Source organism: Heterodontus francisci, chromosome 46 (genome assembly GCF_036365525.1).
Source record: "Heterodontus francisci isolate sHetFra1 chromosome 46, sHetFra1.hap1, whole genome shotgun sequence".
Lineage (NCBI taxonomy): Eukaryota > Metazoa > Chordata > Chondrichthyes > Heterodontiformes > Heterodontidae > Heterodontus > Heterodontus francisci.
Genome location: NC_090416.1, coordinates 16174714 through 16191111, shown reverse-complemented (window position 1 = coordinate 16191111; position 16398 = coordinate 16174714). Strand labels below are relative to the sequence as shown.

At 57.7% G+C, this 16398-nt stretch overlaps 1 protein-coding gene across 4 annotated transcripts in view; it reads left to right on the top strand.

Moving 5' to 3' along the window:
* LOC137357001 (semaphorin-4B-like) overlaps positions 1-16398 on the top strand; it is a 94084-nt gene that overhangs the window by 48931 nt on the left and 28755 nt on the right. For 2 of the 4 annotated variants that reach the window (XM_068022931.1, XM_068022929.1), the window contains exons 1-2: positions 15115-15200; positions 15483-15643. The exons of 1 other annotated variant lie outside the window; for it this stretch is intronic. In XM_068022931.1, the coding sequence (XP_067879032.1) occupies positions 15130-15200; positions 15483-15643 (232 nt within the window). In that variant the 5' untranslated portion in view covers positions 15115-15129. Of the gene's footprint in view, positions 1-15114; positions 15201-15482; positions 15644-16398 lie in introns of those variants that run through there. One more of the 4 variants, XM_068022930.1, reaches the window with a different exon arrangement.

The following is a 16398-nucleotide window of genomic DNA, read 5'->3' as shown; positions in this document are numbered from 1 at the left end:
GTGTGTGTGTGTGTGTGTGTGTGTGTGTGTGTGTGTGTGTGTGTGTGTGTGTGTGTGTGTGTGTGTGTGTGTGTGTGTGTGTGTGACCTCACTGTGTGCGTGCGTGCGTGCTTACACGAGAGAGACTTCACTGTGTGTGTGAGCGAGAGAGACCTCACTGTGTGTGTGTGAGAGAGAGACCTCACTGTGTGTGTGCGTGCGTGCGTACACAAGAAAGAGAGACCTCACTCTGTGTGTGTGTGTGAGAGAGAGATTTCACTGAGTGTGCGTGCGTACACAAGAGAGAGAGACTTCACTGTGTGTGTGAGAGACTTCACTGTGTGTGTGCGTGCGTACACAAGAGAGAGAGACTTCACTGTGTGTGTGCGTGCGTACACAAGAGAGAGAGTCTTCACTGTGTGTGTGTGTGAGAGAGAGACTTCACTGTGTGTGTGTGTGCATACACAACAGAGAGAGATCTCACTGTGTGTGAGAGAGAGAGACTTCACTGTGTGTGTGTGCGTGCATACACAACAGAGAGAGATCTCACTGTGTGTGAGAGAGAGACTTCACTGTGTGTGTGCGTGCGTGTGTGTGAGAGAGAGACTTCACTGTGTGTGTGTGTGCGTGCGTGCGTACACAAAAGAGAGATCTGTGTGTGTGTGTGCGTGAGAGAGAGAGACTTCATTCTGTGTGTGTGTGTGTGTGTGTGTGTGTGTGTGAGAGAGACCTCACTCTGTGTGAGTGTGTGTGTGAGAGAGAGACCTCACTCTGTGTGTGTGTGTGTGTGTGTGTGTGTGTGTGTGTGTGTGTGCGTGTGTGTGTGTGAGAGAGACTTCACTGTGTGTGTGCTTACACAAGAGAGAGAGACCTCACTGTGTGTGTGTGTGTGTGTGAGAGAGAGACTTCACTGTGTGTGTGTGCGTGCGTGTGTGTGAGAGAGAGACTTCACTGTGTGTGTGTGTGCGTGCGTGTGTGTGAGAGAGAGACTTCACTGTGTGTGTGCGTGCGTGCGTACACAAAAGAGAGATCTCTGTGTGTGTGTGTGTGTGTGTGTGAGAGAGAGAGACCTCACTCTGTGTGAGTGTGTGTGTGTGAGAGAGAGAGACCTCACTCTGTGTGAGTGTGTGTGTGTGAGAGAGAGAGACCTCACTCTGTGTGAGTGTGTGTGTGAGAGAGAGACCTCACTCTGTGTGTGTGTGTGAGTGAGAGAGACTTCACTGTGTGTGTGCGTACACAAGAGAGAGAGACCTCACTGTGTGTGTGCGTACACAAGAGAGAGAGACCTCACTGTGTGTGTGCGTACACAAGAGAGAGAGACCTCACTGTGTGTGTGCGTGCGTGCGTACACAAGAGAGAGAGATCTCACTGTGTGTGTGTGTGTGTGTGTGGGAGAGAGAGAGAGACTTCACTGTGTGTGTGCGTGCACAAGAGAGAGAGATCTCAGAGTGTGTGTGTGTGTGAGAGAGAGACTTCAGTGTGTGTGTGTGGGAGAGAGAGACCTCACTCTGTAGAGGGTGAGTGTGTATGTGTGTGAGAGAGAGAGACCTCACTATGCTGTAGAGGGTGGGTGTGTGTGTGAGAGAGACCTCACTGCTGTAGAGGCTGTGAGTGTGCATGTGTGTATGTACGTGTATGACCATCAGATCAGGACAGGATCGGCCTCGGCTGTGATGCCCTCCGTGAATGAATAGGTTGCTTAGGCATGAAGAGGCACGGGAGTCTGAAGTGGGGGTTTGTCTGATATCATTCAGTGCTGATGTCAGAAGTTTGCCAGTCAGTTTGAATCAACCTAGAAAAGAAACCCTCCTGTCAGATGACCAAACTCGACCAGACCACTTGAGTCTTGGGACACCAAACAACAGGCCCTGTCTCAGCCCCGAGCAATGTGAAAGGCGGGGGGGGCGCATGATTTGGGCAGTCGGAGTTTACCTTAGAATCATAGAATGTCTGCAGCACAGAAGGAGGCCATTCGGTTCATCGTGTCCGTGCCAGCTGTTTGCAAGAGCAACACAGCTCGCCCCACTGCCCCTGCCTTTTCCTGTAACCCTGCAAATCTCTTCTCTTCAGATAATTATCCACTTCCCTTTTGATAGCAACGAATGAATCTGCCTGCACCACACACTCAGGCAGCACAATCCAGATCCTAACCACTCGCTGCGTTTAAAAAAAAAAGTTTGTTCTCATGTCGCCTCAGGTTCTTTTGCCTTGACATGTTTTGCTCTGTAGCTTTGCTGAGCTCAGCTTATTTACACCTCTGAGCCCCTCAGTGCGTGTGACACAGAGTAACCACATGTGCTTTGTGAGCCAGTCTTCACTTCCTGATTCTATTGTGACCATTTCACCTCCATGCCCTCTACAACCTCTCCATCTTGCTGGAAAATAGTCAGGCTGTATACTGCGAGTCAGTTTTTCCAACCATGCAGACTTTCCAAATCCCACCCCCCCCCCCCACCCCTCCCCGCCAGTGCCCAATTTCCCCCTTCAAGTTCAAGTAAACAATTCCACTATGGGAGGCATCGTACCTAAGCCTGGTCCTGTCTTCCCAACATTCTCACAGCCCACCACCCCCACCCCTCTGACAACTCGATCTGCAAATTCAGCACGGAGCAGGGATGGTCCTGGGATCTTCCTATTCCGCATGGCTCAGTATCCCACTGGCTGGTGGGATGAGCTACTGGGGGGCTGTCCACTACCCTGCACTGAGATGTTTCTGTATTTCTCTGCTGTCTCTCTCTCTCTCGGGGTCAGACACTGAACCTGGCGGAAAAAATACAGGAGGGCACTCAATGCACAGGTATCTCAGCAGGGTCCGAAGGCAGAGAGTCACAGCCTGGGTGCAGACGCACACCAGCGACTGGCCGCCCTCCTCAATCGGGAGACTCAGGACCTCAACAGGGACCCAGTGTTTCCTCTTGGTGGAAAATGCAGAGGGCGGGGCCAAAGTGACCAACTGGTACCACAGAATCGAGGCCACCAATTGGTTTACGACCAGCGCTCAGCCCCTGTAGGAAAGCACTCGGAGCAGTCCTGTCCAGCGCCCCAGCCGAGCGGTGACTTTCGCCTCCAACTCCTGCCAGTTTGCCGGCCAAGTATCCTTAGCGGGACTAAGGTGAACTCCCAGATGGAGGAGGTGCGTGGTGCTCCACGCAAAAGCTGTCCACTGCTCCAGCAGGGAGTCCACCCGCCACTGACCCACCAGGAGTCCGGAACATTTCTCCCAATTGATCCTCGCGGAGGACGCAGCAGAAAAGGTCTGCTGGCAATCGTGCATCCTCCACAAGTCAACGGGATCTGTGACCGTGAGGAGCTCGTCATCGGCATAAGCCAAGATGACAACCCGCGTGGCCGGCCCGCGCAGAGCCAAACCCGTCAACCTCCTCAGAAGCAGCCACAAGAATAGCTCCGTGCAGATGGTATACAATTGGGCGAACATGGGGCATCCCTGATGCTCTCCTCTCCCAAAGCGAAGGGGTGCCGTCAAGGACCCGTTAACTTTAACCAGACACTCTGTGGCGGTGTATAAAAGTCGGACCCGGGCCACAAAATGCGGCCCAAGTCCGAATGCGTGCAGAGTCCCGAAAATATATTTGTGATCCACCCTGTTGAATGCCTTCTCCTGATTGAAGGAGAGAAAGGCGACCGACAGACCAGGCCTCTGGGAATGAGGGTCAGGTCCCAGAGCAGGTGGATGTTGTCCTGGATGGACTGGCCCGGGACCGTGTAGGACTGGTCGGGGTGGATCATGTGGGCCAGCACAGAACCCAGGCAGGTAGCCATAGCCCGGGAAAAGATCTTGCAATCCATAGTGAGGAGGGAGACCGGACGCCAGTTCTTAAGCAAGCAAAGATCGCCATTCTTGGGTAGCAGGGTGATGGCCGCCCTGTGCCACGAGAGGAGCATCTCCCCGGTCACCAGGCTTTCCCCCAAGACCCGCGCATAATTATCCCCCAGGACGTCCCAGAATTCCCTGAGAAACTCCACGGTCGGCCCGTCCAGCCCCGGAGATTTGCCCCTTGAGAGCTGGTGGAGGGCCAATGTGAGCAGAGCCTCCAATCCTTCGGCGCCCTCTGGGCTGACCTTCGGAAGACCCTCCTTCAAAACTCTGCGTGCGTCCTCGCTGGACGGATCCAGAGAGAACAACGCACCGTAATAGGTACGGACCAGGAGGCCCATTCCCTCCGGATCCGTGATGGAGGATCAGTCGTCAGCTAGAAGCTCAACGAGCTGCTTACGGATCCCCGCCATTTTTCCAGCGAGTAGAAGAAGGGTGAGGCGCAGTCCAAATCTGGATCCGCGACCTCACGTACGCGCTTCGGGACCCTATGAGCTCCAGGTCCCTCAGCGCACCCTGCTTCTCTTTGTACGCCTGCCACAGGGCCAAGTCCGCGACGGCATGACCGAGGTGGGACTCCCAAGTCGAGCACCTCCCTCGCTAGGTGCCTGATCTCGGCTTCCCGCCTCTTGGTTGACCCCTTGGCGTACACCTGACAGAAGACACGGATGTGAGTCTTGCCCACATCCCATAATAGCCTCAAGGAGGGGAAGCCCCCGCTTCCTTCTCCAGTCGGCCCAGAATCAATGGAAATAGTCCCGGAATCACTTGTCCTCCAGCAGCCGGTTGTTAAAGTGCCAGTATGTGGACCGTGCCGGCGTGCGGAGTGGAGTGAACCAGTCGCACGGAGGCTGCCAAGACGCAGGAGACGTACGCCTGCGAAAAGTAGAGCCGGTCGATTCGCGACCCACCTCCTCCAGACCTCCACGTGAAGGCGCTGGAGTCGGGATGGAGATTCCGCCAGACGTCCACCAAGTTAAGGGAGCTGATCAGTCCCCTCAACTTCTCCACCGACGCTTGGCTGCGTTGGGGACCGGAGCGATCCCCCACCTCGAGGGTGCAGTTAAAATCCCCCCCGAGGATGATGCACCCGCCGCTATCGATGGAGCTCAAGAGAGCGGACACTTCTGCAAAGAAGCGCGCTTGCAAAGCGCTGGGCCTGGGCGCGTACACGTTCACAAAGTGGAGCGGCACGCTACCCAGGCGAACGGCGAGGTGGAGCAAGTGGCCCGGCACTAGCTACTTGACCCCCAAGATCTCCGGCTGAAAAGTCGGGGCCAACAAGATAGCCACCCCACTAGAAATAGGGGTGAGGTGACTCATGTAGACCCCACCCTGCCACTCCAGGAGCCAGGTGGCTTCGTCTCCCGGAACGGTGTGGGTTTCCTGCAGAAAGCTCACCACGTATCTCCCTTCCCTGAGGACTGAGAGATTGTGAAATCTGCGGTGAGCCCCTCTGCTGCCGTTGATGTTGAGGCTGGCTATGGTTATCTTCATGTCAAAGGTACTTAAAACCCGTCACCAACAGCTCACTGTGAGGAGGGAGTGGAAGTGAACCTGGCCCTCCACTCCCCCAGCAACCCATTGAGGAACACATTAAACCGGCACCTCTCAACCAGTTTCACGTCCGCAGCGCTTGCCCGCTATCTTAACGGCGGCACGGATGGACTGTATGATCAGCGCCAGATTCGACCAACGGTCGAGGGCCAGCTGAACTTTATTGCGGCAACCCCTGCAAGCCGCGAGGAAATCCCGGAGTTCCGCCGTGGGGATGAGAGGAGATTCGGTGGGAGGCACGAGGGACTCCACCACCTCACTGGCGATGGAATCAAGATCATCCTCCGTGCCCCGCACCGAATCCCCATCCTCCTCCGGGTCGTCACCGCCAGCGGCCGACACATCCACCGCACACTGTGGGGCAGACGTCCCGGCCGCGTCAGCTGGTCCCGCCTCCGTCACGATCCCACCCCCAGGATCGATGGCGGAGGAGTCCTCTCTGGGTTCTATTGTGAAACTGGAGCCTGTAGGCACCAGCGGATCAGGACCCCGCTCCACCTCCGTCCCCAGGCCAATGAGTGGTCCAGGGGAGACAGAAGTTCCGGACTCCGGGAAACCAGCCGGAGCCGTGACTGGAGGCGGAGAGAGGAGGCCATCTCCCGCTCCGCCAGCACCCACAGGCCCAGCAGATGGGGCAGCATTCTCAGTTATAACCGGGTCGGGTGTCTCTAGGTTGGTGGTGGACTCCGGCTGGGAGGGCCGGCCCTCTGGGGCCTCGCCCTCCCCTTCACTCAGGGCACCCGACCCAGTAGCAGTGGCAGAATGGGCGGAGTCCCCAGGCTCCCCCACCACAAGCAGGGCCCCACTTACTCCTTCAGGAGGGGCCTCATGTACCGGGGCCTTCCCCTCCCCTCTATCCTGAGGAATAGGGAGCTCCTGCCCGGACTTTATAGCCTTGGTGGTGGCGGTAGGGGAAACCTGGGGACCCGAGACAGGAGACAGCTCCCCTCCAACAGATGGGCCCTGCGCCTCAGGGCCCCTCATTACCTCTGTGGAGGGGTGCCTTCTCCTCTTTTTCCCACCAGGGCGCAGAGGCTCAGAGACCTCCATATCATCAGAGGCCTCCACCTCCACACTTTCCTTTTTTTTATTCACCCTGGGCCTGAGCCCAGCCCTGGGGCAAGTTGACTTCCCGAGATCGGGCTTTGTGCTGAACTCAGACTCGGGTAGTGTCACGGTGTCCAGGGGACGCGCCTCTCGATGTTTATTTCTCCTCCGCCCCTTCCTTCCACTTGGACGGTCACCCCCCTCCCTGCCGGAGGCCGTGAAAACCACAGCCTCCGGTACCGACTGAATGGTATCTGGTGGACGTGTAGGGGGGGTGGGAGGAGGTGCAGCGTCGCCACCCTGGGCCGCCGAGTCGGAGTTGGCAGCCGGGAGGATGGGGCAGTTCTTGCGAACATGCCCCACCCCCTTACAGACATGGCACCGCACCCCGTCCAAGGTCCAGAAGATGCGGTAGGCCGTCCCCTGGAATTCTACATTAAAGTGGCCCTCTTGTCACCTCCTCCCGCGCCAGCTGCATGAATAACTGGCGGCGGAAGGAGTACACGTGTCGGAGGCTGTTCTCCCGAAGACCGAGCGGGACTGGGGTGAGCCCCGTCTTTACCTCCCCCAGATGGTGCAGGTGGGGAAGGAGGAGCTCACCAGGGATGAAGGGTGGGACATTGGATAAAATGAGCCTTTGCGCAGTGGCCTCCAGGGGGTCCACTGGCAGAAAGGTCCCGCCCACGGTGAGCCCCTTGCTCAGAGACAGGGACACCGCCCGCTCGGTCTTCAGGAATAACACTGCCTTCCCGTACATTTTAGAGGCTGCAACAATGGCCGAAGGGCCGACAACCTCGGCCATCGCTTTCACGCATGCCTCTTTAGTCATGTTCGGGTGGACGTAGCTCTTGACCCCATGCTTCGATGTTGATAAAGCAAAAGGTGACGGGGCAACAGGTGCAGCTGCAGCAGCCGCAGCAGCATATGTACGGGAAGGCCCCGCCACCGGCGAAGGAGGGCTTGCCATGGGGTCTAAGAGCCACGTCCACCCCCAAGAAACAAAACAAATTTACACAATTTTAAAAAAAGCAAACTTTAAACAAGGTGGAGTGGGAGTAGAGGAGGATGGGGTAGGATGGTAAAGGAAATGGGGAGGATAGGTGACTGAGGCGACTGAGTGGAGGAAGGGAGAGAAAGGCTGAAAAGGATGTTTGATCCAACTGCCAGTTGGAGCACCTTTATAACAATTAGTCCAAAACTGTTTGTTGTCTTCCAGTTGGGGGAGGCTTCTTCGCCCGGGACAGCTGGAACCGCCCGGTACTCTCCTCTTCTGATTTTAACAAGACAGTCTTCACCCGGGCAACTCCAGCTGTCCCGAGCAGGCAGTTGGGGTGGGGAGGGAGCTCCCTGTGTGCAAACACCGATACAAATACAGGGGCCCCTACTGGATTTGGCTGCCCCACCCCTGAGTCTTCAGGCCTCTTCTCCCTCCCCCAAACAGTTTAAAACTTAATAGTCTTTCAGGTGCCCTGACACCCACCTCTCCAGAAAAATTGCAGCCTTCCTTGATGGTTTCCCTCCACTCTGTATTCACCTTTCTCCAGTCTCTCTCCCCAGTTGCTGCAGTCTCCACTCTCCACTCTGTATTCACCTTTCTCCAGTTGCTGCAGTTTCCACTCTCCACTCTGCAGTTGCTGCAGCACAGGTGCAGCTGCTCCCCCTGATTGCTTGCAGGAAATGCTCCAAATTGCCCAGCCAATCCCCGTACTGTACCTGTCCTGGGAGTGTTTGATGGGACAGTGTAGAGGGAGCTTTAGTCTGTATCTAACCCCGTACTGTACCTGTCCTGGGAGTGTTTGATGGGGACAGTGTCGAGGGAGCTTTACTCTGTATCTACCCCGTTTTTTTTTTTTTTCTTTTTTTTCCAAGGTGACCTTTATACCCCAGGCCCCTTTTATATATTTTATGTCGAGGGGGCCCTTATTCCTCAGGCCCCCTTTATATACACACTTATATTTTTAAAATAACTTTATTAAAACCAGATAAATAAACAAAAAACTCAAATTAAAATGCCATTCTCGGCGTCGACAATGCACTCCAGTCCCTGCGGTGCCCACCGGTCGCGGAAGGCCTCAAGCGTACCGGCGGACACCGCATGCTCCTTTTCCAGGGACACCCGGGCGCGAACGTAACCGCGGAAGAGGGGCAGGCAATCGGGGAGGACGGACCCCCCGACGGCCCGCAACCTGGACCTGTGAATTGCCACCTTGGCCAGGCCCAGGAGCAGACCGACGAGGAGATCCTCCTCCCGGCCCAAGCCCCTCCGCACCGGGTGCCCAAAGATCAGGAGCGTGGGACTGAAGTGCAACCAGAATTTGAGGAGCAGCCCCTTCAGATACTCAAATAGGGGCTGCAACCTCGCACACTCCATATAAATGTGGAACACGGACTCGTCCAGGCCGCAGAAAGTACAGGTGGCCTGGGAGTCCGTGAACCTACTTAAAAGCCTATTGCACGGGACTGCTCTGTGCAGCACCCTCCACCCCAGGTCCCCGATGTAAAGGGGGAAGACTCCCTCGTAGAGAGACCTCCATCGGGGTTTCCCCTCGCCGCCAGATGGCAACGCGGACCGCCAGGGCGTGTCTGGCCGGCTGACGAGGGCGAGGAAGTGGAGAGTGTGCAGGAGCAGCCCGTACAGGAAACCCCTCCGCGCCGATTGGAATGGCACGGAGGGCATTTCCGAGAGGCGGCTCGGGTTGTGCGGGACCGGCTCCCGAGGAGGGTTTCGGGGCCTGGGTCCGATGAGCAGTTCCGGACGAGCGGGGGTCAGCTCGGCCGGGATCGCTCCGCACTCCCGAGCCCCCTCGCCACCCGCAGTGAGGGGCGTCCCAGGGGTTTCGGCTACTCCTCCGCCCGCCGGACCGTCCCCGGAGTCGGCCGCCCGGACAGCCGAGGCGCTCTCCTCCGCCGGCGGGGGAGCGCCCTGACTGGAGGCGACCATGTTCCAGACTCGGAAAAGATCCCGGTACAAGACAGGCAACTCCCTCAGAGAGGCGCGGCTAACGGACTCCACCGGGAGCTGCGTGTCGTCTTGAAGGCAGTGACACTGGCGGAAAAAATACGTCGCCAGCGCACACCATCTGGGAGGACGCTCGACGTACAGGTATCTCTGCAGGGTCCGAAGGCGGAGAGTCGCAGCCTGGGTGCGGACGCACACCAGCGACTGACCGCCCTCCTCGATCGGGAGACTCAGGACCGCGGCAGAGACCCAGTGTTTCCTCTTGCCCCAGAAGAAATCGACGAGTTTCTTCTGGATCTTGGTGGCAAATACAGGGGGCGGGGCCAAAGTGACCAACCGGTACCACAGCATGGAGGCCACCAGTTGGTTTATGACCAACGCTCGGCCCCTGTAGGAAAGCACTCGGAGCAGTCCTGTCCAGCGCCCCAGCCGAGCGGTGACTTTCGCCTCCAACTCCTGCCAGTTTGCCGGCCAGGCTTCCTCAGCGGGGCTAAGGTGGACTCCCAGATAGAGGAGGTGCGTGGTGCTCCACGCAAAAGGTGTCATCTCCTCCGGCAGGGAGTCCACCCGCCACTGACCAACCAGGAGTCCAGAACATTTCTCCCAATTGATCCTCGCGGAGGACGCGGCAGAAAAGGTCTGCTGGCAGACGCGCATCCTCCGCAAGTCAACGGGATCTGTGATTGCGAGGAGCACGTCGTCGGCGTAAGCCGTGAGGACGACCCGCATGGCCGGCTCGCGCAGAGCCAATCCCGTCAACCTCCTGCGAAGCAGGCACAGGAAGGGCTCCACGCAGATGGTATACAATTGGCCGGACATGGGGCACCCCTGACGCACTCCTCTCCCAAATCGAAGGGGCGCCGTCAAGGACCCGTTAACTTTGACTAGACACTGTGCGGCGGCATATAAAAGTCGGACCCGGGCCATGAAATGCGGCCCGAGTCCGAAAGCGCACAGAGTCCCGAAAAGGTAATCGTGATCCACCCTGTCGAACGCCTTCTCCTGATCGAGGGAGAGAAAGGCGACCGACTGACCAGTCCTCTGGGAAAGATGGATCAGGTCCCGGACCAGGTGGATGTTGTCCTGGATGGACCGGCCCGGGACCGTGTAGGACTGGTCGGGGTGGATCATGTGGGCCAGCACGGAGCCCAGGCGGGTAGACATAGCCCGGGCAAAGATCTTGTAATCCGTGCTGAGGAGGGAGACCGGACGCCAGTTTTTAAGCAGGCGGAGATCGCCCCTCTTCGGCAGCAGGACGATGACCGCCCTGCGCCACGAGAGGGGCATCTCCCCGGTCGCCAGGCTTTCCCCCAGGACCCGCGCGTAATCGTCCCCCAGGACGTCCCAGAACGCCCTGAGGAACTCCACGGTCAACCCATCCAGCCCTGGGGATTTGCCCCTCGAGAGCTTGTGGAGGGCGCCAGTCAGCTCCGCCAACGTGAGCGGAGCCTCCAATCCTTCGGCGCCCTCCGGGCTGACCTGCGGCAGGTCCTCCCACAAAACTCTACGCGCATCCTCGCTGGACGGATCCGGAGAGAACAACGCACTGTAATACGTCCGGACCAGGAGACCCATTCCCTCCGGATCCGTGATGGAGGATCCGTCGTCGGCCAGCAGCTCAACGAGCTGCTTACGGACCCCCCGCCATTTTTCCAGCGAGTAGAAGAAGGGTGAGGTGCGGTCCAAATCTTTCAGGATCTGGATCCGCGACCTCACGTACGCGCCTCGGGACCCTATGAGCTGCAGGTTCCTCAGCGCGCCCTTCTTCTCTTTGTACGCCTGCCACAGGGCCGGGTCCGCGACGGCATGACCGAGGCGGGATTCCAAGTCGAGCACCTCCCTCTCAAGGCGCCCGATCTCGGCTTCCCGCCTCTTGGTCGACCCCTTCGCGTACTCCTGACAGAAGACGCGGATGTGAGTCTTGCCCACATCCCACCATAGCCTCAAGGAGGGGAAGCCCCCCTGCTTCCTTCTCCAGTCGGCCCAGAATCGACAGAACGAGTCCCGAAATCGCACGTCCTCCAGCAGCCGGTTGTTAAAGTGCCAGTACGCGGACCCCGCCCGCGTGCGGAGCGGAGTGAACTCCGCCCACACCAGGCGGTGGTCCGAGCACGGCACCAGCCGCATGGAGGCCGCCGAAACGCGGGAGACGTACGCCTGCGAAATGTAGAGGCGGTCGATTCGCGACCCCCCTCCTCCAGACCTCCACGTGAAGGCGCTGGAGTCGGGATGGAGATTCCGCCAGACGTCCACCAAGTTAAGGGAGCTGATCAGTCCCCTCAACTTCTCCACCGACGCTTGGCCGCGCTGGGGACCGGAGCGATCCCCCACCTCGAGGGTGCAGTTAAAATCCCCCCCGAGGATGATGCACTCGCCGCTATCGATGGAGCTCAAGAGAGCGGACACTTCTTCAAAGAAGCGCGCTTGCAAAGCGCCGGGCCTGGGCGCGTACACGTTCACAAAGTGGAGCGGCACGCTACCCAGGCGAACGGCGAGGTGAAGCAAGCGGCCCGGCACTAGCTCCTTGACCCCCAAGATCTCCGGCTGAAAAGTCGGGGCCAACAAGATAGCCACCCCACTAGAAATAGGGGTGAGGTGACTCATGTAGACCCCACCCTGCCACTCCAGGAGCCAGGTGGCTTCGTCTCCCGGAACGGTGTGGGTTTCCTGCAGAAAGCTCACCGCGTATCTCCCTTCCCTAAGGACTGAGAGATTGTGAAATCTGCGGTGAGCCCCTCTGCTGCCGTTGATGTTGAGGCTGGCTATGGTTATCTTCATGTCAAAGGTGCTTAAAACCCGTCACCAACAGCTCACTGTGAGGAGGGAGTGGAAGTGCACCTGGCCCTCCACTCCCCCAGCAACCCATTGAGGAACACATTAAAACGGCGCCTCTCAACCAGTTTCACGTCCGCGCGCTTGCCCGCTATCTTAAGGGCGGCACGGACGGACTGGATGATCAGCGCCAGATTCGACCAACGGTCGAGGGCCAGCTGAACTTTATTGCGGCAACCTCTGCAAGCCGCGAGGAAATCCCGGAGTTCCGCCGTGGGGATGAGAGGAGATTCGGTGGGAGGCACGAGGGACTCCACCACCTCACTGGCGATGGAATCAAGATCATCCTCCATACCCCGCACCGAATCCCCATCCGCCTCCGGGTCGTCACCGCCAGCGGCCGACACATCCACCACACACTGTGGGGCGGACGTCCCGACCGCGCCAGCTGGTCCCGCCTCCGTCACGATCCCACCCCCAGGATCGATGGCGGAGGAGTCCTCTCTGGGTTCTATTGTGAAACTGGAGCCTGTAGGCACCAGCGGTTCAGGACCCCCCTCCACCTCCATCCCCAGGCCAATGAGTGGTCCAGGGGAGACAGAAGTTCCGGACTCCGGGAAACCAGCCGGAGCCGAGACTGGAGGCGGAGGGAGGAGGCTATCTCCTGCTCCGCCAGCACCCACAGGCCCAGCAGATGGGGCAGCATTCTCAGTTATAACTGGGTCGGGTGTCTCCTGGTTGGTGGTGGACTCCGGCTGGGAGGCCCGACCCTCTGGGGCCTCGCCCTCCCCTTCATTCAGGACACCCGACCCAGTAGTAGTGGCAGAATGGGCGGCTTCCCCAGGCTCCCCCACCACAAGCAGGGCCCCACTTACTCCTTCAGGAGGGGCTTCATGTACCGGGGCCATCCCCTCCCCTCCATCCTGAGGAATAGAGTGCTCCTGCCCGGACTTTGCAGCCTTGGTGGTGGCGGTAGGGGGAACCTGAGGACCAGAAACAGGAGGCAGCTCCCCTCCAACAGATGGGCCCTGCACCTCAGGGCCCTGTGTTATTTCTGTGGAGGGGTGCCTTCTCCATTTTTCGCACTTGGGCGCGGAGACTCAGAGACCTCCATGTCATCAGAGGCCTCCGCCTCCGCACCCTTTTTTCCCTTTTTAGTCACCCTGGGCCTGAGCCCAGCCCTGGGACAGGTGGATTCCGTGGGAATGGGCTTTGGGCTGAGCTCAGGCTCGGGTTGGGTCAAAGAGTCCAGGGGACGCGCCTCTTGATGTTTCTTTTTTCCCCGCGTCTTCCTTCCGCTCGGACGGACGCTCCCCTCCCCACCGGAGGCTGTGAAAACCACAGCCTCCGGAACCGACTGAGCGGTGTCTGTTGGATCTGCGGGGGGAGTGGGAGGAGGTGCTGTGGAACCACTCTGGGCCGCCGAGGTGGAGCTGGCGGCCGGGAGGTTGGGGCAGTTCTTACGAACATGCCCCACCCCCTTGCAGACGTGGCACCGTGCTCCATCCGAGGTCCAGAAGACGCGGTAGGCCGTCCCCTGAAACTCTATACTGAAGTGGCCCTCCAAGACCTCCTCCCGCGCCAGCTGCATGAATAGCTGGCGGCGGAAGGAGTAGACATGTCGGAGGCTGTGCTCCCGAAGACCAAGCGGGACTGGGGTGATCCCTGACCTCACCTCCCCCAGATGGTGTAGATGGGGGAGGAGGAGCTCATCAGGAATGAAGGGTGGGACGTTCGACAAGGTTACCCGATGTGCAGTGGCCCCCAGAGGGTCCACTGGCAGGAAAATCCCACCCACTGTGAGCCCCGTACTTAGGGCGAGGGACACAGCCCGCTCGGTCTTCAGGAAGAACACAGCCTTCCCATACATCTTTGAGGCTGCAACAATGGCCGAGGGGCCGACAACCACGGCCATTGCCTTAACACAAGCCTCAATAGTCAAATTAGGATGGGTGTAACTCTTCACCCCATGCTTTGATGTTAAGATTTTAAATGGTGACGGGGCCACAGGAGCAGCTGTCGCAGCTGCTGCAGCATAGGAGGGCCCCGCCACCGGAGAGGACTGAGAAGTCATGGGGTGGAAGAGTTACAGGCACTTTGCTGAGAGAAAAAAAAAGAAAAGAACAAATACAATAAATCAAAAATGTAACACTTAAAGGATGTAGCACAGGGGAAGAGGCTGAGGGAGAGGAAGGCCAAGAGGAATCTGTCTTTGTTAGTATTGCACAAGTCTTGTAGCTGGTCTTCCAGTTGGGAGGGTGGGGTGGGGTGATGTCTTCACCTGGGTCAGCTGTAAGCTGCCCAGGCACACGCCTCACTCGATGTTCAGATAAAAGTCTCTTCACCTGGGCAGCTCCAGCTGTCCCAGGCTTAATAGTTGGGGTGGGGAGGGAGCTCCCTATCCAAAGATGTTAAACACAGGAGCTCCCTATTGAACAATACAGCCCCACCCAAGGTCTTCAGGTCTCTTCTTTCCCCACCCCCAACAATCAATGAAAAAGACTTTCAGTACCAAGCAAACTCACAAAAAGAGCATCCAGTTCTCTGCCTTCCTTCCTTTGTTGAAATTTGGAAAAAACTTTTGTTTCAGTTTGAGTCTCTCCCTCTTGCAGCAGTTACACAGCCTGCAGCCTCCAACCTCTGCACACAGCCACAGTCAGCTGCACCTCGTTGATGAACTCAGGCTCCCAAATCAGAGAGCAGCCAATCCCAGTGCTGTACCTGTCCTGGGAGTGTTTGATGGGGATAGTGTCGAGGGAGCTTTACTCTGTATCTAACCCAGTGCTGTACCTGTCCTGGGAACCCGTGATAACTCACCCATTTCCAGTCTACGTTCAGTGTCTAGTGTTAAATATAAAGAATGCCTGTGGGGCTGTGGTACTGAAGGGAGTTGGTCAGCCTCAGTCTACTACTTCTTAGGCAGTCCCTCGGGACTGAACCCACTCCAGTTCAGTGCGTTCTAACGTGGCTGAGGAGTCCGATGCGCGAACTGCAGACTCTACCCCATGTGGGGCAGGTGGTGTTTGGTTGTTGGATAGGCCAGTTGCTTGGGTGGGTGGGGGAGGGGGACGGGGTGGCCTGTACGCTCCTTCTACTGCCTCCACCTGGCCTCGGCGTGGCTCCTGTCGACGTCTCACTGTAAATCCTCAGCATTCAATGTCTTAAGGCCGAGGGGAACTGAGAAAATTGGCGGATGAAGTGAATTGGCTCATTTTTTAAAAGGAAAAAAAAAAATTCTTTGCAGGGCCCTTCTCAAATGATTAACCAAGCTAAGCACAGGAAATTGCCTCATCTGGGGCTGCGGTTGATGTGACAGATGCTGTGTCTTTTCAGACTTGCTGCTGCGCTGCCACAGCTCAAAGACGAGATTTGGCTCCCTCACATCGCCATGGACTCCTGGCTGAGCGTCGCGATTCTAGCACTGGCTGTGCTGGAGAACACAGTCCTGATGCACCCGATGGAGGACATGATTGCTCGGATCTCCTTCAGCTACGGTGAGCACCAATTAGTGCCTGGCTCCCCTCCCGCGTTTGGGCTAGCCTCCTGCAGCACACTTTGCATTCATTTTTCCCCTTGTCCCTCCACATCGCCACCCTGGTCCCCTTTGAACCCGTACTGTGCCAGGATGGTCCGATTGCCGCGTGAACTGCCCTGGCCCCGTCATTGGCCCTCAGTGGTCCTGCGTGAGAATGCGGCATAATCAACATGGCTTCCTGCTCCTGATCATTATCCAGTGAACGGCCACCGCCTGCTGGGAACTGGGTGGGGGGACATCAAGTGAGGACAGGATCTGACTGGACTGAGATGCCCACTGTGGTTGAATAGTCTGCCAGTACTCGCTGCCGAGGCGCTCACAGGAAGATTGGCCTGGGAGTGTTTGATGGGGACGGTGTAGAGGGAGCTTTACTCTGTATCTAACCCCCGTGCTGTAACTGTCCTGGGAGTGTTTGATGGGGGACAGTGTAGAGGGAGCTTTACTCTGTATCTAACCCTGTGCTGTACCTGTCCTGGGAGTGTTTGATGGGGACAGTGTAGAGGGAGTTTTACTCTGTATCTAACCCTGTTTTTTTTTTTTCTTTTCTTTTTTTCCAACCCCGTACTGTACCTGTCCTGGGAGTGTTTGATGGGGGACAGTGTAGAGGGAGCTTTACTCTGTATCTAACCCCCGTACTGTACCTGTCCTGGGAGTGTTTGATGGGGGACAGTGTAGAGGGAGCTTTACTCTGTATCTAACCCCCGTACTGTACCT